Source organism: Mustela putorius, unplaced genomic scaffold, assembly GCF_011764305.1.
Source record: "Mustela putorius furo isolate JIRA1106 unplaced genomic scaffold, ASM1176430v1.1 tig00003896_pilon_pilon_pilon, whole genome shotgun sequence".
Taxonomy (NCBI): Eukaryota; Metazoa; Chordata; class Mammalia; order Carnivora; family Mustelidae; genus Mustela; species Mustela putorius.
In genome coordinates this window covers 7511592-7537608 of record NW_025422045.1, presented here as the reverse complement: position 1 = coordinate 7537608, position 26017 = coordinate 7511592, and the positions used below count along the sequence as shown (strand labels likewise).

The following is a 26017-nucleotide window of genomic DNA, read 5'->3' as shown; positions in this document are numbered from 1 at the left end:
TCTGACTACTGTATATGGCTTTTACTGTGTTTGTGTTAAGTTGATTTTTCCCGTGAAGGCCTACCTTGAAGTTTATAAACTATAGTAAGGAAGTAGTAAAATATAAGTTTATATTGTTGGATTTCTACTTTTCTTTCCATTTACCTCTTTTATTCTGGGACAAACACACCTCGTGAGAAGGGGCCTCCCTCCATAGCCTCTGTGGTTATACCCTGTAATACAGTTCTTTATTGTGATGAGGGTACCCCAGAAAACTAGATTGCTTTCCACAGAATTCTGGATCTATTCTGGGCAAGAATCTTGGATATTTGATTTAGTTTAGTTCTCCTAAAGTCATCACAGGCCTATATTAGATTGAATTTAATTAAATCTCAGATTGGCTTTTGGAGAAAGGAATGGTTATTAATTGAAATTTACGTTTATGATTCCTTCTTACACAGTAAGCGATAGAGTCTAATACTCTTTCTCTCCAGAACCCACTTTTTTTTTTTTTTTAAGATTTTATTTATTTATCTGACAGACAGAGAACCCAAGCAGGCAGAGAAGCAGGCAGAGAGAGAGAAGGAAGCAGACTCCTTGCTGAGCAGAGAGCCCGATGCGGGGCTTGATCCTAGGACTCTGAGATCATGACCTGAGCCGAAGGCAGAGGCTTTAACCCACTGAGCCACCCAGGCGCCCGAACTCATTTTTTTATACTTTACAGTGTTGTCTGAGAATTCAGAAAATAGGTATATCCTCTCCCAGTACTCTGGATTCCAACCCTGCCTTAAGTTTCTCTACCCTGAACAACTGGGACAAAGCTTACCCCAAGCTAAAAGTTAAAGGGAAAGACACATAACCATCAACTGAGTACCTGATGTAAGGACTAACAAAAATGAGTTCAATCCTTTATTTTTATTTACTTGTGTGATTCTTAACCTTCACTAATGATACACTTGCAGTAATGGTGTTTGAATGGGAGTTCACAAAATACTCATTAACATATTTAAATAAAGAGAGGGAAATAATGTCAATGTATATCTCTGAATTCTGAAAGAATAAACAATAATAAAAACACCATTGGCCTTTGATGTCAGCAGGTGTTTATTTAACACTGTGTGCCAGATACTGTTTGGCACTGAGTTTAAAAGGTAAATGAGTGGTGCCTGGGTTGCTCAGTCAGTTTAGTGTCTGTCTTCAGCTCAGGTCATGATGCCAGGCTTCTGGGATTGAGCCCTGCATCACATTGGGCTCTCTGCCTATCGGGAAGCCTGCTTCTCCCTCTCCCTCTGCTTGCCACTCCCCCTGGTTGTGCTCGCTCTAAGAAATACATAAAATCTTAAAACAAAAACAAAAAAGAAATGGTAAATGAGCTTTGTAGCATCCATGCCTTCAGCCAGCTCACAGTTTAAAGAAAGACAGATACACAGACATTTCAAATAAATGATAAAGGGCTATAGTAGACATCTGCAGTAGGAGGAGGTGGTGAGACCCAGGAAGAGAACTGGAGGGAAGGGGTAGAAAATGTCTTGTGGAGGAATGATCCCTGAGCTTAGTTGAAAAGTAGAAAGAATTTGCCTGCAAACATGCAAGTGTGTGAATGTGGGGAGTTGGAGAAGATTTTGGATGAGAGGACCAGAGTTCACAAGGTGACCAAGGTGTAGGAGAGCAACCCTCTGGATGGATGGATGGGGTAGTACGGGATGAGGTGAAGACAGGGCCTTGTATCTCGTACTGTGGGGTGCTGAGACCCATTCCTGTAGGCAGCAGGGAGTCACTGCTACACAATTTTAAGTAGTGTAAAACCAGATAGCAAGAATATATGGAAATGTACTCCATCTAGTCTTATGTCCTTCTCAGAATATCTTAAAAAGACAAATGTGAAAAAAAAAAAAAAGGTTTACCATTATTTTTGATGGTAGGTGCTTAAGAGAGGGAGGTAATTAAGTGACAACCTATGAAACCATGAATTTATGTTATTTTAATTTCCATTTATTTTTAGACCATTGAAATTCCTATGTTAACAGTTTATAAAGTTATACGTTTAATGTACTGTATTTCCCAAAATTTGGGGCTTTTTTTTGTGCTTGCTTTGGCAGTACATATACAAAAAAAAATTTGTTTTTTAAAAATGCCTAGGTATAGTATTATTTTCTTTTTGACATTAAGAATTCTGTGTACAGATTTGGTTTTAGAGATGTCTTTAATCCTTACTGACTGTGGTGGCATAGTCTTACTTTAACTACATTATCCTCTAACTTTATCCTTTTTTATTTTATTTTATTATTTTTTAAAAATTTCTTTTCAGGGGTGCCTGGGTGGCTCAGTGGGTTAAGCCGCTGCCTTCAGCTCAGGTCATGATCTCAGGGTCCTGGGATCGAGTCCTGCATCGGGCTCTCTGCTCAGCCGGGAGCCTGCTTCCCTCTCTCTCTTTCTGCCAGCCTCTCCATCTACTTGTGATCTCTCTCTGTCAAATAAATAAATATAATCTTAAAAAAAAAATTTCTTTTCAGCATAACAGTATTCATTGTTTTTGCATCACATCCAGTGCTCCATGCAATCGTGCCCTCTCTAATACCCACCACCTGGTTCCCCCAGCTTCCCACCCCCCACCCCTTCAGAACCCTCAGATTGTTTTTCAGAGTCCATAGTCTCTCATGGTTCACCTCCCCTTCCAATTTCCCTCAACTCCCTTCTCTCCATTTCCCCTTGTCCTCCATGCTATTTGTTATGCTTCACAAATAACTGAAACCATATGATAATTGTCTCTCTCTGCTTGTCTTAATTCACTCAGCATAATCTCTTCCAGTCTCATCCAGGTTGCTTCAAAAGTTGGGTATTCATCCTTTCTGATGGAGGCACAATACTCCATAGTGTTTATGGACCACATCTTCCTTATCCATTCGTCCATTGAAGGGTATCTTCGTTCTTTCCACAGTTTGGCGACCATGGCCATTGCTGCTATAAACATTGGGGTACAGATGGCCCTTCTTTTCACTACCTCTGTATCTTTGGGGTAAATATCCAGTAGTGCAATTGCAGGGTCATAGGGAAGCTCTGTTTTTATTTTTTTTAAAAGATTTTTTCTTTATTTATCTGCCAGAGATCACAAATAGGCAGAGAGGCAGGCAGAGAGAGAGGAGGAAGCAGGCTCCCTGCAGCGCAGAGAGCCCGATGTGGGGCTCGATCCCAGGACCCTGGGATCATGACCTGAGCCGAAGACAGAGGCTTAACCCACTGAGCCACCCAGGTGCCCCGGGAAGCTCTGTTTTTAATTTCTTGAGGAATCTCCACACTGTTTTCCAAAGTGGCTGCACCAGCTTGCATTTCCACCAACCATGTAAGAGGGTTCCCCTTTCTCCACATCCTCTCCAACACATGTTGTTTCCTGTCTTGCAAATTTTGGCCATTCTAACTGGTGTAAGGTAGTATCTCAATGTGGTTTTAATTTGAATCTCCCTGATGGCTAGTGATGATGAACACTTTTTCATGTGTCTGATAGCCATTTGTGTGTCTTCATTGGAGAAGTGTCTGTTCATATCTTCTGCCCATTTTTTAATATGATTTTCTGTTTTGTGTGTGTTGAGTTTGAGGAGTTCTTTGTAGATCCTGGATATCAACCTTTTGTCTGTACTGTCATTTGCAAATATCTTCTCCCATTCTGCGGGTTGCCTCTTTGTTCTGTTGACTGTTTCCTTTGCTGTGCAGAAGCTTTATCCTTGAAGGCTATGTTCCAGGACCCCCAGTAGAAACCTGAAAGTGCAGATAGTACCAAACCTTATATGTGCTATGGTTTTTCCCCTACATATATACCTCTGATAAAGTTTAACTTATAAAGTAGGCACAGTAAGAGATTAACAGTGACAATAAAATAGAGCAATTATACCAATATACTGTAATAAAAGTTATGTAAATGTCGTTTCTCTTTCAAACTGCACTCACCCTTCTTGTGATGATGTGAAATGATAAAATGCCAATGAGATGAAGATGAAGTGGGGTGAATGAATTGGCATTATGACCTAGTGTTAAGCTATTACTGACCTTCTGATTATGTGTCAGAAAAAGGAGAACCTGCTTCTGGACTGCTATTGACCTTGGGTAGCTAAACCACACAAAGTGAAACTGGATTTGGGGGGTGGGGCGTACTATATTGACTGTATTGGGCAGAGCAGAAGTGAGTGACCGTGTTTTAAGGTTGTTTTATTGGTTTGTTATTTTTAAATTTAGCAAGAATTTATTAAAGATTTCTTGTATTTTCTTTCTCTGTTCACGTGCTGCAAATTAATAATCACTGCTACCGGTTTTATTTTCTTACTGTATATTAGAAATTGTGCTAAGCATGTTTTGTACATAACTCTAGTCTTCCCAATAGCCCTAAGTAATATCAGCATTATTCCTGTCTAAGAATAAGGAGACTTATCCTTCATTCACATATCCAGTAAGTGATGTGGCCTGGATTTAAACCCATGTCTGTCTGTCACTCAAAACTTCATGCAGTTTTTAACATTTCCTTCCATACTGTAGAAAAGCATGAGAAAGGGGATTATGATGGCTCTGGTACCAGCTCCCAGGATGGCATAGCAGGCTATTGTTCCACATCTACTTTTGATTTGGTGATTGCTAGAGATGGCCTTTTAGATAATGGAGCCACAGATTACAATTGTTTTTCTCAGAAGTATTACACAACTAGTTATGGAATTTGCAGAGTCTGTACTCCTGAGTGTTTGCTGGTATGGCAATACCTTGTATGTCCAGTACTAGTTAATTTTGAACACTTAGCTTAGGAACACTTAGGAGGTATGACTCCACACCTACACGTGGCTCTCTTTAGTCTTACTACTCAAAAAGTGAGCCTCAGATGGCAGCACTGGCATATCCTGGGAGCTTGTTGGAAATGCAGAACCTTAGGCCCCATCTATATTTACTGAATTGGAATTTGTATTTTAATAGTCTCTAGATAATTTATGTCCACATTAAAATTTGAGAAACACAACCTTAAACAGATAAAAAGAAAAATTGATTTGGCAGTAGCAGGTTAGTACCTGATAAACTAGCCATGAATTAAATAGCCAACATATACATTTGTTTCATTTCTTCAGAATCATGTTAATTAAAATAGTTTGAACTGATAAAATCATATAATCTTAGAGTTAGATGGGATCTTATAGGCATCTAGCCCAACCTCCTTTCCATAGTAGAAGATAAACGTTTTTATGGTATATCTGCCAGTTTATCATTTAGAATAAAAATATTTTTACAGTATAGTATCCATTGAAAAAAGCCACTGATGAAAATTTCATGATTACAGGATTGCTAAATCAGAGAAGGAACTTGACATTTGTGATCTAAAGATTTAAGGATTTGGGAATTTGAAGGAGGAGTGAGATCAAGTTCACTTTCTGCTTTGTCATTTGTCAATGACAGAATGATTTCTGGTCACAGCCATTGACCCCTATTCTGGAGAGTCCCAGAACAGTGCTATGATTCCTCATCTGTGATAGGAAAAAGATGCTTTGTTGCTAAAGAAGTCAGGTAGCTACATGAATTGAATTGTGGGCCTTCAGTTTTACTGGAACTAAGAAGGGAGGAATGGACTTTCTGCTGCTCTGGTCAAGGTCATCACTCAAGCTGGCTATGTTCTACTTGCCTGTATCCTCAGGGACAGATGGGCAAGGCAGCTCCAGGAGAGTAGAATATTTCCTGGGGGCTCCTTTATTGGATATTGGCCAGCCAAAGAACATGTAATTGGCAAAATTCTGCCTCCTTGTCTATTTCTAGGCAAGCCCTATGTTGAATAAACAGTCATTGAGGGATTGACACGTAATTTACTGTTTCACTCAATAGCTCCATCTTTTCTAGCACTTCTCTGTAAAAGTTGGTTTCATGACCTAATGTTAGGATTTGAGATTAGCATGCATACTCATATATACAGTTCCTCAGATACTTCCGTGGAATATTTAAGTGATTTTAATATGTATGTTTCTCTCCTGAAACTGTAGGGTTCATCTGCTGATCGGAGTCAGTGGAGGGAACCAACCAGAACATCTGATGGCTTATGCTCACTCTATGAGGCAGCTTTATGTCTCTTTGAAGAGGTATGTAATAATCATGGCTTTTACATTTAAAATTACTTTGTATTAAAATGCTATAGCACGAAAATAATTATTCAGTGTTTGAAAAGGATGCAGAAGTAAGTAGCATCAGTGGTTTCCACTAAAAAGTGGAGCTAGGGTATCTGGCATCAGGAATGGGAAGGAGACATACTTTTCAGTGTATACCCTTTTATTCATTTTGAGCTTTGTATCATGTGTAGGTAACTTTAAAAATTTTTTAATAAAAACAGATACAGAAAAACACACAAATGTCAGGCTCAACAAATTGTTATAAAATAAATATCCTTCGAATCTGTACCCGGGTAAAGAAATAAAACTACCAACCACTCTGAGTGGCTCTTTCATGTCCTGGTCTTAACCCCTGTCCTCCTTCCCTAAGCAACCACTATCCTGACTTTTAGAGTAATCACTTCCTTGCGTTTCTTTTATCATTGTGTCACCCAGGTGTGTATATCTAGACACTATGGTGCAGTCTTGCCTATTAAAAAAAAAAAAAAAGGGGCGCCTGGGTGGCTCAGTGGGTTAAGCCGCTGCCTTCGGCTCAGGTCATGATCTCAGGGTCCTGGGATCGAGTCCCGCATCGGGCTCTCTGCTCAGCAGGGAGCCTGCTTCTCTCTCTCTCTCTCTGCCTGCCTCTCCATCTACTTGTGATTTCTCTCTGTCAAATAAATAAATAAAATCTTTAAAAAAAAAAAAAAAAAGATGTCTTTTAACTCTCTTAATCTATAGGTTCCCCTCCATTTTTTTTCTTTCCATCAGTGTTTTTCTTTAGAACCTAGGCTTTTTGCTGATTGATTATGCATAATGCAGTTCACTATTTATTTTCTGCAAATTGGCAGGTGGATCTAGAGGCTTATTTGATCCCTTTGGCAAGACTATACATGGTTGTATGATTTTTCATCAGTTTCCTTCTAGGTATCTCTGTTATTGTGGTATTAGCAACTCTTGATGTTTAATGATTAATTCTAGGTGGTTGGTTGCAAAATGTTGATATTTTAGTTGTATCACTCCTCTTTTGTTCATTGGAATGTTTTTATAAAGTTGATACCCTTATCAATTATTTGGTTACTCTGTTTCAGTTCATGTAAGAAAGGCTGAATAAGTGCTTGATTATGTCTGTTCAGTTTTTAAAAATTTGAACACTGATTTTATAAACTAGTGTTCAGTTTAATGAATTGGTCTGTCATCCTCCAAAGTGGACCAGTTGATTTCATTTGAAAAATGTTATGAACCCATAGACTTAAACCTGTTTGAGTTTTAACCCATTAAATTATTATCAGTAGTGGAGCTCATATTATTTCATCTTTGGCCAATAGTCTTTTAAGGTAGTAGTCTCTTCAGGGTGGTTCCTAAGTTCTTTTTTTTTTTTTAAAGAGATATTTATTTGAGAAAGAGAGAGTGTAAGCAGGGAGAAGTGCAGACAGAGAGGAGAGAAAACTCAAGCAGAATCCCTGCTGAGTACAGAGCCCCAGATGGGGCTCAATCAATCTCACAACCCTGAGATGATGACTTGACCCGAAACCAGGAGTTGGATGCTCAACCAACTGAGCCACCCAGGCGTCCCCTAAGTTCTTTTGATATAGGCCTAATAATCTTTCATAGCTTTCTTGCTCTGTGACACATCAAATTATTCCAGACTCATCTGTCTGCATCTGCTTATATTTTGGAGTTATTGGAGTTACCTTGTCACCTAGTTTTGTTGTGAATGTTAAGTGTGGAGTTGAAGTTTGGCCATGTAGTTGTTCCGTGTAGTGAATCAGTGTGTTTAGAAAATGGCATTGCTGCTGCTGTTATCTTCCTAGATTTCTGCCCTGCCCCCGCTCCAGTTTTTAAACACACATTTCTAAGCCCTATAAGTAATTTTTTTTTTCTATCTTGCTCATTTTTGGCGGAATGTGGAGTGGAGAAGAGCTGGGATTTATCATAAAACTTATTACAGTAATAGATCTTCAGATTAAAAAATTCTAACACTCTTGGCCCACTACCCTCTCTTGTCTCCAGCAAAATTTCAGATCTCTTATTAGGGACTAGCAGCCTTCACTTACATGTATTTGTGTGTCCTCATAACCATCCTTATGTTCACTGCAGAATGTTGAACACACATGTCATTCTGTTGTTTTGGATGATTATGACTAAATGATTCTGACTAAAATTATTCTGTCCCCTTCCATTTAATGGGCTTTTGAAGGTTGACTTTTGAAGGTTTTCCTTCTCTTGTTTTGGTTGAGCAAAAAAGAAAACCCCACAAAACACTGTAAGACAGACAAAAAAATTGACAACAGCTGTAGTCAGAGTTATTTATTTATTTATTTATTTAATTTATTTTTTAAGTACTCTATTCACCCAGCATGGGGCTCTGACTCACGACCCTACCAGAGTCATACGCTCTACTGACTGAGCCAGTCAGGTGCCCCAGAGTTAGTATTTTTATTATATCGAGTTCGTATAAGACAGTTAAAAATCCATTAAGCCTTACTAAGTAAATAGGCAAAAGTTAGTGGTAAACAAAGAAAGAAAAACTTTAGTTCTGTTAATAATAACAAAATGTCAAGTTAAAATAATGCATCCTCTTTGATCCCACTTAAGCCTTTGCAAAAAATTAAAAGCATAATATGTGTTATTGGTATGGATGTGGTGAGACTGGTACTCTCGTATAGACGTATTCCTTGGTTAGGGCAATTGAAATGGCCACCCTGGGGCCTATCCTTTTGGCAGGGCTGTGGGGGGCAGCAGGTAGAGAAGTATGGTTTTTAAAAATGTATTATGAATAGCAACAGACTTTACCATTACATTCAACACAGGTGGTAAATAAGCAATGATTTTTATTTTATTTTTATTTTATTTTATGATTTTTATTTTATATGTACATAAAATGTACTGCTGGTGATACCTAGTAGCACCGTTTTGGAAAGCAGTTTTCTAGAGTATGTTTCAAGAATCATAAGATGTTGTTGTTTTGGGATAGAGTAGCCTCATTTTTGAGCTTCTCTACTTAAGAAGTAATGAAAAAGGTAGTAACAACTATGTTCTTAAAAATGGCTTGTGTAACAAAAAGACTCTAAATGTCTTGTTTAAAAGAAAAGGGTTAAATAAACTGGGGTTTTTACATAGATGGAAAATTATCAGTTCATTCATGAAGATAAGTTAGCTGTGGAAAATTTTGTCTGCCTTTTGTTTCATCACTTTTATATATCCACTGTGTTAACTATGTTAAAGAACGTGTATATGCAAAGTTCTGGAAGAATGTAGGTAAAAAGATAACATTCACTGTATTAAGGTTATAGGATTATCGATTCTTTTTTTTTAAAAGTAAGTTTTCAAAAGTTCAAGCCCCACAACCCTGAGATTAAGAGTTGCATGCTTTACTGACTGAGCCAGCCAGGTGCCTCTTCTACTTTGTTTTTTAAGGTGTTTTTTCTTTTTCCTGTAATGCTGTGTGTGCCATAATTACTAGTCAAAAAAAGTCTTGATTATGTGTCTCCTCCTCATTTTTGCCACCTTTATTAGTATCTTTTACAGGAGTATGTAGTCTAGCCATCTGTATTTAAAATTAGATGTATTCTTAAGTTATTTGAGCCATTGAGAGTTTTAGAAATAAGGAAAATAAACAGTAATTTCAGACAACATTTATGAAAATGTCTCCACTAAGAATGTCTTGCCTATTTATTGCATATTTTTAACTTTAATAGGTTTGCAGAATGGCATCTGATTACTCAAGAACATGTGCTAGCCCAGATAGCATTCAGACTGGTGATGCTCCTATTGTCTCAGAAACCTGTGAGGTTTACGTCTGGGGGAGCAACAGCAGCCATCAATTGGTGGAAGGCACACAGGAGAAAATACTACAGCCCAAACTGGCTCCCAGTTTCTCTGATGCTCAGACTGTGAGTCCTCTACATATCTTACAAATTGGTAGATGGTTTGCTCTAAGTAGTGTTAAGAGTTTTTTTTAAGTGAGTGAAGAGTCTCGCTTCTTCTTCTTTTTTTTTTTTTTTTAAAGATTTTATTTATTTATTTGACAGACAGAAATCACAGGTAGGCAGAAAGGCAGGCAGAGGGTTGGGGTGGGGGAAGCAGGCTCCCTGCTGAGCAGAGAGCCTGATGCAGGGCTCCATCCCAGGACTCTGGGATCATGACCTGAGCCAAAGGCAGAGGCTTTCACCCATTGAGCCACCCAGGCACCCCAAGAGTCTCATTTCTTATCTGTATTGTTTCTGTATACCATGCTATATCACTTTTTTTTCATTTTAATAGGAAAAAAACCATTTTTAGTTCATTTCCCTAGCATGGTTTCCAAGTTTCAAAAAAATCAAATTGGAGCTGGATTTTTGAAAAGAATTATGAATGACGACAGACTTACCATTATATTCAATGCAAATGGCAAATAGGACTAAGTAAAAACTGGAATTTTTCTTTTGCTCGATTGGCATTTTATTTTCTTATTGTGATCACTTATTTACGTTTGTAGCTACCTTTTAGTCAAGCTAGAACTTTCTATTTTTTTTATTAGTTTCACTAAAACTTAGGTTTTTTTTTTTTTTAAATGAGTGTAAAATATATTTTATATGGCCCTTGCCATAATGGACTCAAAGAAATTTATAGGATAATTTTATTTCTTGCTCTTCATCCACCGATTATAAGATGAGCTAAAACATTTTACTTTGTTGTTTTATTGAATCATGACTGGGTAGATATCCTGAAGAGAGAAAATATGCAGTAATTTATGCCCAACAATAAAGTCAACATGAGGAAACCATTAATAGTTTTCATAATTTTCTGTTTAATTTCTCTGTAGAATAGTGCCATATTCTGGTTTTAAAGACTTTGAACCTCTCTGATAAAACTAGCATTAAATATTATACTCTGAGTCTCACAGAAATGTTTTATTTTACTCTTCCCTTTGCTTATAGATTGAAGCTGGACAATACTGCACTTTTGTTATTTCTACGGATGGCTCTGTTAGAGCTTGTGGTAAAGGCAGCTATGGGAGACTGGGCCTTGGAGATTCTAATAATCAGTCCACTTTAAAAAAGTTAACATTTGAACCTCACAGGTCCATTAAAAAGGTTTCATCTTCTAAAGGATCTGATGGTCACACCTTAGCTTTTACAACAGAAGGAGAAGTCTTCAGTTGGGGAGATGGTGACTATGGGAAACTGGGACATGGAAATAGTTCAACACAGAAATATCCCAAGCTTATTCAGGGCCCTCTGCAGGGAAAGGTATGTGCTTTCTTATTGTATTTAAAAATAATTAGATGCGCTGCATTGTAAGTGATGATATCTTTCAGATTTTGATATATTCTTTCTAAAGTTACCCTCACCCCCAAATCCTTTTTATCCTTTGGGTATTTGCTTTTGTGGTTTACAAAACACTTTCACATACATTACTTAATTTTAATTCTTATAACAACTTTGTTAAGGTAGTTATTACTCTCATTTCACATGAGGAAACTGAGAATCATCCATTTCACAAATACTTACAGATACTCTATCTGGAATATCTATCTTGACAGTGTATCCAGATACACTATCCAGATACACAAGATATTTCAGTATCTTCCACATGCCAGGCAGTGTTTTAGGCATTAGACACATAGTAGTGAACAAAACACAAGATCCTTAGTCTCATGGAACTTTTAATTTGTGGTTAGAGATGAGTAAGCACATAATTTCAAATAATAATAAAGAAAAAATTGAGTAATGTATTAGATATTAACTTGGGTGGGGTGTGATATTAGATAATGGGGTCATAAAATTGGAGGAGGTGTCATTGTAATAGAAATAAGGCATTTAGAGTGGTTAACTCACTTGCTGAAGGTCACACAAATAATTAGCACCATTAGAAACTGAACCTAGATCTCTTCTAATTTCTATTTGACCTTTCTTTAAAGAAGTGAAGGTATTTTCCTAAACTTAGAGTTATATGCAGTTATACAGGTTCCTCTATTTTAAGATGACTTTCTTGCCACAAAAGTTTTTTTATATAAGACCTTTTCAAAGTTTAAATTTTCATATTATACCATAATTGCAAGTGGGACACTTTTCCCTTCATGGTAGGTTGTCTGACAAGATTGTCTATCAAACGAATTTTACTTTATTATAACTTGTAGTATTTTAACTTAGACATCAATCCCAAGCAGTGAGCTTTGGAATGTTTCACCTGACAACATTATGGGATACTTGATAAGATGCTGAATGTGGGGCTTTAAGGAAATTTTCAGGAAAATACTACTACTACTTTAAGCACCTTCTCTCTTCATTCCAATTCTTTAAACATTATATTCCTTTTAATGTCCTATTTTTTTTAAATGGGAACTTTGCTAATTAAATATAACTTAGTATGAATATCATAAAGAAAAAAGGTTCCAAAAAGTAAACTAATAACTTTTAGATAAAATTTTAGTAGTTTTTAGCATATTATCTAGAATGTATTAGGTATACAGGTTTTTTTTTTTTTTTTTTAACATTTATTTGAGAGAGAGAGAGAGAGATGATGCAAAATGGGGGGAGAGGGGTAGGTAGAGAAGCAGACTCCTCTATCTGAGCAGGGAGCCTGATACGGGGCTTGATCCCAGGACCCTGAGATCATGATCTGAGCTGAAGGCAGACACTTAACTGACTGAGCCACCCAGATGCCACATGGTGCTCAGTATTTTTTATTGAATCTAAATTTTGAATTTTCTCAAGTGAGTTCTAATTTTTGGAGATTGAAAAGAGGCAGAGTAATTAGTATAGTTTGTTTTTTTTTTTCTGTTAAATCATTATTTTAATCAGTGGTAAAAGCTATGAGTCATCTCCCAGTTATGTTGCTGTATACTGTTAATCCCCTGATTGAACTCATCAACTGTATAGCTAATTGAGTGGTAAAGAGATATTGCTAAGAGTTTAATTAATGTAAGCTTATATACTGCTTAGATCTTCCTGCATTGGTTAATAGTAACAATGTTTTTGAGAGTTACCCCCTATTACATAATGAGTTTTTCTTGATTAGCCAGGATTATAGGTTTTATGTTAACATTATATTTAAAAATTTTTCGTTGTTCCATGAGTGTTTATTTAGCCCTGCCAACTCTTTGAGTAAAGCCTTGATTTGTGATATAGTATTCTTACAAGTGATTAGATTGATGCTTTCAGGGCTCCTGCTAACCTTCGGAGTGCCTTTGCGTGAACTAGGAAAGTTATCTTCTCTGGGTGGAAGCTAGGTTTCATGGCTTGGCAAACAGAGCAGAGGCTGTATTTCAGCATTTTCATGACCCCAGGCACCTATCCTGGGCACACCCTCTACAGCTGTATGTGGTAACTTCTGGATAAGTTGCGAATATCAGTGTCTCTGCAGTCTCTTTGTGTAAGATCGAATGTGAACTACATGTTTTAGCATATGCATGTTCTTCATCTTGGGTGTGTTTTGTGTGCAATGCAGGTAGTTGTTTGTGTGTCTGCTGGGTACAGACATAGTGCTGCTGTCACAGAGGATGGTGAATTATACACATGGGGTGAAGGAGACTTTGGAAGATTAGGTAAGCTTTTTTAAAATTGAAGTTGCTTTCAGAGAAAAATAGAAATGATGGTTACTGAGAAGCAGTGAGGCTAGATTTAATAGGCAAAAACCCCTGTTATTTATTTTGTTAGTTTTAGCCCAGAGGAATACAGTTTTATACAGCGAATACCTGGATTGTAGTGCTGAAATTTAAGCTGTAATTAAATCTAGCACTACTGAGTACCTATTATGAGCAGACACTTAAGGATTTCAGGGACAAGAAAGATACCATCATGATCCTAAAATGTGTGTGAAAACAAGTTGACACGAGCATGATACTAGGTAGCATTAGACAAATGCTTGGAGAAGAGCATGTATAGAATATGCTAATGATTCACTGAAGGGACTGGGGTCTTAGTTTGAGAGTAGTCTAGATTCTTTCAAATTGCACTTTAAAAATACCTCATTTCTGTCATTAACTTAAAATGATTATTCTGCCTGTGATGTAGTGGCCTAAAGAAAAAGCATTAACAACATTTTTCTTTGTTGTGTGTGTTTTATCCAAGGTCATGGAGATAGTAACAGCCGTAACATTCCAACATTAGTAAAAGACATTAGCAATGTTGGAGAGGTTTCTTGTGGCAGTTCACATACTATTGCTTTGTCTAAAGATGGGAGAACTGTATGGTCTTTTGGAGGAGGAGACAATGGTATGTAAAAAATTATTTATTGATAGTGTTGGGCTTGTTTTCTTGAGATTTAAAAAGATGTACTTTTCTGTTAAATATCTTATTATAGGAAAACTCTAACAATGAGTAGAAATTTTAGAAATTTAAATGAACTGTTTCAACAAATGTTGCTATAGCCATTGTTAACTTACATAGATAGACCTCTAAATATATATATATATTTATAAAACATGTACATATATTTCCACATAGATGCCTTTTTTGAAAACTAAAGCAGACATGTGTCTTAGATTTTTTATAATCTGGTGGTTTTTGTCTGACAGTTTTTAAAAAAAATATCTTCCTATGGCTCTAAATTTTTTAAAGTAGCTCAGTGTATCCCTTTATGTGATTGTAAAACAACTTAAAAAAAAATCAGTTTACTATTGAGTACCTAGATAGTTTCCAAATATTTTTCTGTATCAAAAATTACACAATGAATGACTAAATCTTTGTCCATTTATTCACAACTACCAGCATTGTGAGATTGTTTATTTTCCTGTGTCTTTCAATAACAAACACTTAGCATTAAATCTTAAAATTAAGAATACTTAAAAATAATTTCAATAGTGAAAATGGTATCATTTAATATTTCCTTGATTCTTAGTGCAGTTGAGTTTATATGTTGTTGGCCATTTGTTTTTTTTCTTTAGTGATTTGTTGAGTTTTCTATTTTAGTAACTATTGGCTCTGTTAAAAAATTAAAAAATAATTAGATACATATAAACTCCTTGTATTACAACCTATTTATTATATCAGCAAACTTGAAGTTGGAAATATGACCGTTAAAAGTAGAGAAAGAACAGTTTTCCATATTTCCCTTAAAGTGGTTTTAATTGCTTGAAATTAAGATTGAATAGCCTGTGGGTTGTTTCTGTTTCTTTTTTATAACAAAAACATTCATTTTTTCACCTCCTTACTGTCAGAAACGGAGTTTTGCACATCAGTTTGGTGATGGAAAGATGAGTGATATTTATCAATGTGAATACTTAGGTAAAGCATAGAGGTTCTTTAAAACAAGTAAACTGTTTAACTTGAATGTGCTTTTTTTGGTAGGCAAACTTGGCCATGGAGATACTAACAGAGTGTATAAACCTAAAGTTGTTGAAGCTTTACAAGGAATGTTCATTCGCAAAGTTTGTGCTGGGAGCCAGTCTTCGCTTGCTTTAACATCAACAGGGCAGGTAGGAATAAGGGATGAGCATAAAAGGATTATTTCAGAGGAGTAGGTGACTAAAAAGTAATAATCATAATTAAACTTTAAAGTTAAAAAATGCATTTTTCTTGTTAAGATTTATTTATTTGAGAGAGAGTGAGTTGGGGGCGAAATAAAGACAGAAAGACAGACAGTCTTAAGCAGACTCCATGCTGAATGTGGAGGCCCATGTGGTGCTCCATCTCAGGACCCTGAGATGATGACCTGAGCTGAAACCAAGAGTCAGATGCTTAACCGAATTCACTGCCCAGGCTTCCCTTAAAAAAGGTAACATTTTAAAGGCAATCTACTGAAATGAAATATTTTCTTCTGTTTGAACAGGTAGAGTATTTGCAAAGGAACCAGATTTTCTCACCTGGCCTCTGACCCAGATAAATCTGTCCTCAGCCCCATTCTTTGTATTAAGAGGTTTTATAAAACCTTTTTAGCACTCAGCACCCCTTAAATTCTTTCCTAAAAATTATGGATAGTGGGAAAAAGTGTGAATAGATCTTGTTGAAACCAGTGATAGGAACTAAGAAGGCAAAAGGTGATCAACAAAGAGGGTAAGGTGGGGCGCCTGGGTGGCTCAGTGGGTTAAGCCGCTGCCTTCGGCTCAGGTCATGATCTCAGGGTCCTGGGATCGAGTCCCGCATCGGGCTCTCTGCTCAGCAGGGAGCCTGCTTCCTTCTCTCTCTCTCTGCCTGCCTCTCAATGTACTTGTAATTTCTCTCTGTCAAATAAATAAATAAAATCTTAAAAAAAAAAAAAAAAAAGAGGGTAAGGAGAAATTTCCATATGGAAAAATGATGTGAGAGGGATAGGTGTTTCTAAGAAAGGGTTAGTCAGGCATAGGATAGTCAGAACTTTAATCTCTTTATAAACTTCTGAACTTTGTTTGCATACTTTGATTTCTCTCTGTTTTTTTGTTGGTGATGGAGAGGATCTAGGTATGGTGATAGACTGATAATAATTTTCTTCTTAAATCCATCAGCATCCACAGTGAAAAAATGAGCTGACCACTCATTTTCTCACATATAGGAAACTATTTCGTACCAGGTAGTGGTATAAAAATGTTTTCTGACTAATTCACAAGGCTGATGAACAGCAAAGCTGAAATTAGCATATAGTGTAATTATTTTGGAGAGACTAGAATGCCTTACGTCCTAAAATATCAAACTCAAACTATTCATTACCCTATATTTCATTACATTAGTCGTTTGTTACAGTGCTGGATACTGCCTTAAGACCTGGAACTTCTCTTTTACATCTTTTTCACTATGGGTTTTGTGGTAAGGATATATGACAAAGCCAGAAGATGCTCACTTGTTTAATGTATAGCCAGTAGGCAAATCGCAGACCTCCCTTGATCATCATGTGGTTCTTTTGTATGAGAGGGGTAATGATTTATGCTTTGCTTACAAATGATCATGCAAGGTAATTACATTAATTGAAAGTTTCTATAAATTACCAAATACTGTTGAACTGTTAGTTGCTAATGATGGTAATACATTTATTATATTGAATTTCAAAGGAAATTGTGAGTTAATTGCTATGTAGAATAGTTGTATCATGAGTATGCTAAGTTACATGAAATTAAATATACATACTTAGGAAAAAATAAAGTGAGGGAAAAATACATTTAAATGACAAGGGTAGTTCTGTTTACCATTAAATTTGCTGAGCATGAGAAGATCAACATCTGTTTTTCCCTCAGTCCTCTCAGGCCACTTCTCTGCTGACTTCCCATCATATTAAGTGTAATTCTTATGTTGAAAAATACAGTATTTGTATTTTATACAACAAGGTCCCTAAATACAAGCCAAGTATTTCTTCATCTGCTGTTCAACCAGAGGAACACTGGAAGAGCAAACTCTAGCAATAGGGGTCTTATTGAGTGACAGTACTGTATTGTACTTGATGAGTGATTTAGGAGATTTTGAATTACTTTATGTATTTTTTCACCTTACTTGTCTTTAGTTGTTAATCCCTCCTTACGTATACCTTTAGTGTACTGGAATTTTCTTTCTATTCTTAAGTAGTTCTCTAGCAACTGGTACAAGTATTTGCCTGCCTTCCTTTCTTTCTTCCTTCCTTTCTTTCTTCTTTCGTTCTTTCTTTCTTTCTTTCGAGGCTTATTCTCTCAGTAGTCTTTAGTGAAAGAATTACAAGACAAAAAAATTCCTGAACCCAGTAGCATAAGGGTAAGAGTCTATATGATATTACCAGAACCCACCAACAGGGGAAAAAAAGTCACTCAGTTTGCTAATTGTTTTGATTTTGGGCTGCCCAACTGACAGTCATTCACCCTTTTATCTTCCTCTTCAACTCCCCTTTCCCCTAAGCTTCTTAAATCAGTCGTTGGTTGTTGTGGTATTAATTAGCCAAAAATGAAGATGTTCAGAGAGCTATGTTGACTACCGCTTCACATGGCCCTCTTTGTAAGTGATCATTGAAATTATTATAACAATGAGATGATGTGATTTTTAACTGAATCATAAACAGCAGTTTTGTGACTTACACAATTCATTTTATGTGTACACACCTTGGTCTAATAAACCAAGAAATATTTGTTGAGACCCACAGAGTAGGAAACATATGAAGGAGAAGTTGTAAAATAGCAACAGTGTTTCTAAGCTGCTAAAAGCCTTCTAAGATCCTTCTATTTTTTCTGTGATTGTTTTTCTTTGCAGCTCAGCTGCTTGTCTACCTGTATAGTAAACATTTAAAAACAGCAAAATAAATAACTCTAAAATCTTTAACAATCAAAACAGTAAATATTAATTTTAGCAACAGGAAGTTATTATTTAGTTTTTTCAAGATTTTATTTATTTGAGAGAGGCTGAGGGAGAGTACAAGCAGGGGGAGGGGAAGAGGGAGACGCAGATTACCTGCTGAGCAGGGAGCCCAGTGCGGGGTTTGATCCCAGGACCCTGGGATCATGACCTGAGCTGAAGGTGGACGCTTAATTGATGGAGCCACACAGGCGCCCAGAACGTTATTTGGTATCAAGCCACACTCTTACTTATTTGTTTAATTTTTTTAAAAAAGATTTTTTAAATTAATTGATTGATTGATTGGCACAGAGGGAGAGGGGGAAGAAAGAACCCCAAGCAGGCTCCAGTCTCAGTGTGGCACCTGGTGCAGGGCTCCATCTCATGATCCTCAGATCATGACCTAAGCCCAAACCAAGAGTCGGACACTTAACCATTTATGCTACCCAGGCACCCCTAGATGATGTTTATTTTTAAACAACATAAGTCTTCAACTTAGTACCTCAGGATATTTTGTGCATTTCTGTTTGTTTCAGGTTTATGCTTGGGGCTGTGGAGCTTGTCTAGGTTGTGGTTCTTCAGAAGCTACTGCTTTGAGACCCAAGCTTATTGAAGAACTGGCTGCCACAAGAATAGTTGACATTTCTATTGGAGACAGTCATTGTTTGGCTCTTTCTCATGGTAATGTCATTTGTTTTTAAAAGAAATAATATTAACTTACCGTCTGTAAATGTATTACATTTAAATTTGGCTTTTCTTTATTTTATTTTTAGATAATGAAGTTTATGCCTGGGGCAATAACTCAATGGGGCAGTGTGGCCAAGGAAATTCCACAGGTCCTATTACTAAACCAAAGAAAGTGAGTGGCTTAGATGGCATAGCTATTCAGCAGATCTCTGCTGGAACATCACATAGTCTAGCATGGACTGCTCTTCCTAGGGATAGGTAAGAATGCCATGTTTAAAAATTCTTATATTCTAATAACAGAAACACCAGTGAAAACAAAAGTAATAGTACTTTGTTCATAAAATGCCCTTCCGAACATTTATGCTGTTGATTTTTTTACTATCACAGGCATGACTTCTAGAGTTCTTCTGACTTGAATGTTGAGGTTATATAAGGAAGAAGTTATACCCTGTATTTAAGAAATTTTCTTGATTTAAGTGTCCTTTAAATATTTTGAATTCCTTCTCTGTCTCTAGGATTTGATTTTAAAAATTAAATGTCTCCTTATTAAGAGGAAGTTACATTGAAATGAACTCAGAACTAGGTTTTATTTATTTTTTTTAATATTTTATTTATTTGAGAGAGAAAGTGAGAGAGAGAGCATGAGTGAGGAGGGAGGGAGAGGGAGAAGTTGACTCCCTTGCTGAGCCCTGACCCTGGAATCATGACTTGAACCAAAGGCTGATGCTTAACTGACTGAGCCACCTAGGCGCCCCAGAACTAAACAGTTGATTAGCCTCAGTGGCCTTTGTCTGGTTGGTTTTTTGAAAATAATTAGTGGCTATACTTTTTAAATAAAGGAAGTTACTTTTGCAGAAATTTAGCTTTTTCCTAAAGAGATAACCATATGTTTTTAGAAAATCAGGTAGATGATTTTTATTAGGAGTGTGAATTTTAAGGAATTTTAAGGGTGTTTCAGATATTTTCAGATGCATGGGGGCTAATTTAAACTTGACATGTATTATATTTGCCTTCCAGACCTTTGATTCAGGTAGATTTTTTATGACATTTTAACCAATAAAAAACATTTATAATCACCTTCCAAAATAAAAGCTAAAAATATAATAAATTGATTATAAATAATTTGCTTTTCATATTAAATTTGCAACTTCCCACTTCATATATAGAGAGTTGGTTCCCAGCATCCTGACAGTCTTCACAAGTGTTTTTAGGAGTTGTTCTTTTTTTTTTTTTTTTTTTAAGATGTATTTATTTATTTGAGACAGAGTGGGTGCACATGAGTGGCAGAGAAAGAGAATCCCAAGCAAACTTCCCACTGAGTGTGGAGCCTGATATGGGGCTCTATCTCGTGGCCCATGAGATCATGTCCTAGCCAACACCAAGAGTCATATGTTTAACTGACTGAGCCACCAGGTGTCTCAGGAGTTTTTCTTTTAATAGCTTTCAGTTTTCTCATCTACAGAGTCAGGCTGTTTTTCTTAATATGAAATATACATTTTACAGACCCTTAGAACCAGAAGACTGTGGTAGATCCTGTGTCTCGGCTCAGATCTTTGCCTTTAAGTGAGTGAATATCCAACCTTCCAAAGCAGGTTGTGTCTATATGTTTTCTTTTTGAAGAACTCCAGGGATGACAAATTCTTGGTTTTCCTTGGTTGATAAAATGAAGGGTTTTAACTTTTATAATCAAGAAGGCCTTCTGTATATTTTGTTGAAATCTTTCATCTTTATTAATGGTTTAAATTTTGTTTTTGATCATATGTGAAAATTCCTCTGTTAAAGCTATTACATGATTTTCTTATGTTTCCTTCTAGACAAGTTGTTGCATGGCACCGACCTTATTGTGTAGATCTTGAAGAGAGTACCTTCTCACACCTGCGTTCTTTTCTTGAGAGATACTGTGATAAAATAAACAGTGAGATTCCCCCACTCCCTTTCCCTTCATCAAGGTATGTTATATATATGTATATTGGTGTGTGTGTGTGTAATATTTATTAATTATTCATTTTGAGTTTGACTTACTTTTTTGTTCTGTTTTCCCCTCAATTATGTTAAACTTCTTTAAAGAGCTAAACTTAGGTACTTATTGATAATGACCTTTAGCAAAAGTTACCCATGATTTCATGAATTACATTTTAAAAATCACTATTAGTCATAATTTGAGAAAATTTTTAAAGAGAAAAAAATGTTACCCAGACTGGATAGCACATGATCTTTTATGTTCCAGAAATTCACAGCACTTTGTTTGGTTTCAGGGAACACCACAATTTCCTCAAGCTGTGCCTGAAGCTGCTTTCAAATCACCTTGCTCTTGCACTTGCGGGAGGGGTCGCTACCAGCATTCTTGGGAGACAGGCAGGTCCACTTCGAAATTTGCTTTTCAGACTGATGGATTCAACTGTCCCAGATGAAATTCAAGAGGTAAGCATATAGGACTTGGAATCTGTATCTCAAGCCACATCTTTAAGAAAGAGCTACAACTTCCTTAAAGTTGTAGCTCATATATGCAACCATATATTGGAAGACTTCAATTGAATGTTTTTCCCTTATTCCTTTTCTTGGTGGGAGTAAATATTTTTGGTTAACTCATCCTTTAAGACAAAGGTCATCTTTGGGAAGCCTTTCATTCCCTGTTCCCCTGCCAGGTTAGGTTTCTCCTGTATGTATGCTTACTACATCACATTGTATTGTTGTTGTCTCTTCACAAACATGTCTGTCTTTTCCACCAGAGGATAAATTTCTGAGGACAGGGATCCAGTTTTATATTTTATTATGGTAAGACACATATAACATAAAATTTACTATCTTAACCTTTTCTTTTTTTGAGAGAGAGGGGGAGAGGAGATAGGAAAGGAAAGAGGGAGAGAGAAGGAATCTCAAATAGGCTCCATTCCCAGCTTGGAGCCTAGTGCAGAGTTCGATCTTACAACTGCAAGAGCATGACCTGAGCCAAAATTAAGAGCTGGATGCTTAACTGATTGAGCCACCCAGGCTCCCCTACCTTAACCACTTTTATGTATGTATGTATGTATGTATGTATGTATGTATTTAACAGAGAGAGAGATCACAAGTAGATGGAGAGGCAAGCAGAGAGAGAGAGGGGGAAGCAGGCTTCCCGCTGAGCAGAGAGCCCGATGTGGGACTCAATCCCAGGACCCTGAGATCATGACCTGCTCCGAAGGCAGCGGCTTAACCCACTGAGCCACCCAGGCGCCCCTACCTTAACCACTTTTAAATATAGTTTAGTGGTATTAAATACATTCATAATGTTCAACCACTACCCATCTTCGTAATTCTTTTCATCTTATAAAATTGAAGTTCTGTACCCATCAAACAGTAACTCCTTATTCTCCCCTTTCTTAAGCTTCTGGTAGCCACCATTCTACTTTCTGTCTCTTTGATTTTCACATTCTGAATATGTCATATAAGTGGAATCCTGAAACTGTCTTTTTGTGACTGGCTTATTTCACTTAGCATAATGTCCTTAAGGTTCATCTATATTGTACTACGTGTCAGAATTTCCTTCCTTTCTAAGCCTTAATAATCTTCTGTTGTACGTATATATCACATCTTTATGACCCTGGATTAGGCAATAGTTTCTTAGATTTGACACTGACAGCATAGGCAACCAAAAAAGAGAGGAGATAAATTGGACTTCATCAAAATGGAAAACATTTATGCCTCAAGGGGCTTTATCAAGAAAATGAACATAAAACTCATACATAGAATGGGAGGAATATTTGTAAATCGTATGTCTGATAATATTCTAGTTTCCGGGGACACTGGGTGGCTCAGTTGGCGTTAAGCATCTGTTTTCGGTTCAGTTTATGATTCCGGGGTCCTGGAATCTAGGTTCCATGTCTTCCCCCACCCCAGAGGGGAGTCTACTTCTTCATCTGCCTCTGCCCCTTCCTCTGCTCATGCTCTCTTTCTGGCTCACTCTCTCTCAAATCAATAAATAAAATCTTAAAAAAAAAATTCTAGTTTCCAGAATATATAAAGGATCTTACAACTCAACAATAAAAAGCTAAATAACCCAACTTTATTTATTTATTTTTAATAACTCACCTTCAAAAATGAGCAAAGAATTTTGAGTAGACATGTTTCCAGAGAAAATATGCATATAGCCAGTAAGCACATGAAAAAAATTCTTAACAGTCTTAGTCATTAGGGAAATGCAAATCAAAGTCTTAGTGAAACAATCTTCACACCCACTTAGAGGCTAAATCCAAAAGATAGGAATGTGTTACTGAGGATGTGGAGAAATTGGAACTCTTGTATATTGCTGGTGTTAATGTAAAATGGTACAGCTGCTTTCAAAAGCAGGTAGTTCCTTAAATAATTAAATGTTAAGTTACCATATAATGTAGCATTTCCACGCGTAGGTCTGTTCCTGTGAGAATTTTTCACTCAAAAACTTGTATAGGAATGTTCATAGCAATATTAATCATAACAACCAAAAGGTGTATGTCAGGTGATGAATGAATGAACTAAATGTGGTATGTCTGTACCAGGATAATCTTATTCAGGAGTAAAAAGAAAGGAGATTCTGATAACATGCTATACCATGACTGAACCTTGTAAACATTGTGGTAAATGAAAGAAGCCAGTCACAAAAGGCCATATATTATATTATATGACTGTATGTATGTGAAATGTATAGAGTAGGCAGACCCATAGAGAAAGTAAATCAATTGGTTGTTAGGGGTTAGGGGAGGGTGAGAGGAGAGTGACTGCTCATAGACACAAAATTTCTTTTTGGGGTGACGAAAATGTCCTAAAATTAGAATGGGGTGATGGTTATACAACTCTGTGAATATACTAAACCAGTGAATTTTATACTTAGAAAAAAAAAGGTGAATTTTATGACATGTGAATTACATATCAATAAAAGATGACTGATTTCAGCTGGACAGACATATCCCTGGCATGTGCGTAGAAGAAATATTAACCTGGTGGTGAATGGGAACTTTGTTGTTTTGGTATTTTCAGGAATGATAGTGTAGTATTTTTAAAAGGCCAGAAAGTACTGGAATAAAATAAAGAAAGCAAACTTTAAAAATTTATCTTTAGAAATTGTTTATTTATTCCTTGACTGTCCTTGGTAGTTACTCTTTTAGGGGAGTCCTTCAGAGATGAATCCTCAGGATATGTACAAAGCTATTTCTGTTCCTTATCTCTGAAACTTCTAGGAACTTAATCTATTTGTACACTCACTGTTGCTTTTTTTTGTTGTTTCTTTTTAAATGCTTTATTTTGAATCATTTGTAGACTTAAGGAAAAGTTGCATAAAAAATAGTTTTCTCACTCAGCTTCCCCTAATGCTAATGTTGTACATAACTGCAATACAATTATCAAAACCAAGAAATTAACATTAACTTAATACTATTCATTACACTAAACAGCTTCTTAGAAATTTGATCAGTTTTCCAGTAATGTCTTTGTTCTTTTGAGGAATCCTATTCAGGATCCTGTATTACAGTTAATTGTTGTTTCTCCCCAGTCTCCTACACTGTGTCACAATTTCTCATTTTTTTCCTTGTCTTTGATGACCTAGACAATTTCTAAGTCATGGTCAGTTATTTTACTGAATATCTCTGTTGTTTTCTTATGATGGGATTGAGGTTATGCATTTTTGGCAAGAGTGCCACAGAGATGATGATGTGTCCTCCGTACACCACATCATGGGGTACATGGTATTGGCATGTCTTGTAACTGGGGGTTTTGACTGTGATCACTTGGTTAAGGTGGTGTCTGCTGGTTTGTTGGTTTTTTTTAACCTCTGTTAGTAGCTTCTGAGAGAGGGTAGATAGGAAAAATATTCATTGAAAATATACTCACAATGAAGTAGTTTGTGAATTGAATAGCTCATGAATAGTTGAGGGGGTAAAATTCTAATCTAAATTCATTTTCCTGTTAAGAACTCATTTGCCCATAAAAGTCATTGTCTTTTAACTTTCAGTGTTATTACTCAGAAAAATCAGTGCTTTTCAAATTTTTATCCTTTGTATGGAAATCTGCTTTTCTCTCTGAGTTCTGTAGCAAGTTCTATTTGTCCTTTGTGTTCTCACATTTCAAAATAATAGGAACTGGTGTGGGTCTGTTGTTAACCATTGTGGCTTATGCTTGGGTGGACCCTTTTAATTTCCAAACTCAGTCTCTTCAGTTTTAAGAAGTTGCTTAGAGTATACTGTATATTGATTTCCTCTTCATTGTTTTCTCTTTCTGTAACTCCTTATTATTGGGATACTAGACCTCCTGGATGAGTCCTCATAATTTTTCTTGTGGTTTTTTTCCTGTTTTCCATTTTCCTCCAACTACCGTATGAGAGATTTAATTTTATATTCTAAATCTTCTGTTGAGGTTTTAAAAATTTCTTCCTTCTAAATTTACAAGAGCTCTTAATCATCAAGTGCTTCTTTTTTCTAGTCCAGCGCCCTCATTTTACTGATAAAGAAGCTATGACCCTGAGAAATTATGAGACCTAAGACAATGTAGCTATTCCTAATAGCTACCTGGATGTTTTTTGGTCTAAGTCCTTCTTGTTTTAAAAATCTTAACCTTGGGGCACATGTGTGTCTCAGTTGATTAAGCATCTGCCTATAACTCGGGTCATGATCTTGGGGTCCTGGAATTGAACCCCACTTTGGGCTCCCTGCTCATTGGGAAGCCTGCTTCTCCCTCTCCCCCAACTCGTGCTCACTCTCTGTGATGCCCTCTGTCTCTCTTTCTCTCAAATAAATAAATAAAATCTTTTTTTTTTTTTTTTAAGATTTTATTTATTTGAGGGGTGCCTGGGTGGCTCAGTGGGTTAAGCCGCTGCCTTCGGCTCGGGTCATGATCTCAGGGTCCTGGGATCGAGTCCCGCATGGGGCTCTCTGCTCAGCAGGGAGCCCACTTCCTCCTCTCTCTCTCTCTCTGCCTGCCTCTCCGACTACTTGTGATTTCTCTCTGTCAAATAAATAAATAAAATCTTTATAAAAAAAAAGATTTTATTTATTTGAGATAAAGAGAGAGACAGAGATAGGAACAGAGAGCATGAGTGAGCATGAGTTGGGAGAT

At 36.6% G+C, this 26017-nt stretch overlaps 1 protein-coding gene across 9 annotated transcripts in view; it reads left to right on the top strand.

Moving 5' to 3' along the window:
• HERC1 (HECT and RLD domain containing E3 ubiquitin protein ligase family member 1) overlaps positions 1–26017 on the top strand; it is a 186960-nt gene that overhangs the window by 43761 nt on the left and 117182 nt on the right. For all 9 annotated transcript variants that reach the window (XM_013059547.2, XM_013059545.2, XM_045067489.1 and 6 more), the window contains 10 exons: positions 5979–6074; positions 9782–9976; positions 11003–11314; positions 13515–13611; positions 14138–14281; positions 15356–15483; positions 18805–18949; positions 19042–19213; positions 20770–20904; positions 21211–21376. In XM_013059547.2, coding sequence (XP_012915001.1) covers positions 5979–6074; positions 9782–9976; positions 11003–11314; positions 13515–13611; positions 14138–14281; positions 15356–15483; positions 18805–18949; positions 19042–19213; positions 20770–20904; positions 21211–21376 — 1590 coding nt within the window. The remainder of the gene's footprint in view (positions 1–5978; positions 6075–9781; positions 9977–11002; positions 11315–13514; positions 13612–14137; positions 14282–15355; positions 15484–18804; positions 18950–19041; positions 19214–20769; positions 20905–21210; positions 21377–26017) is intronic.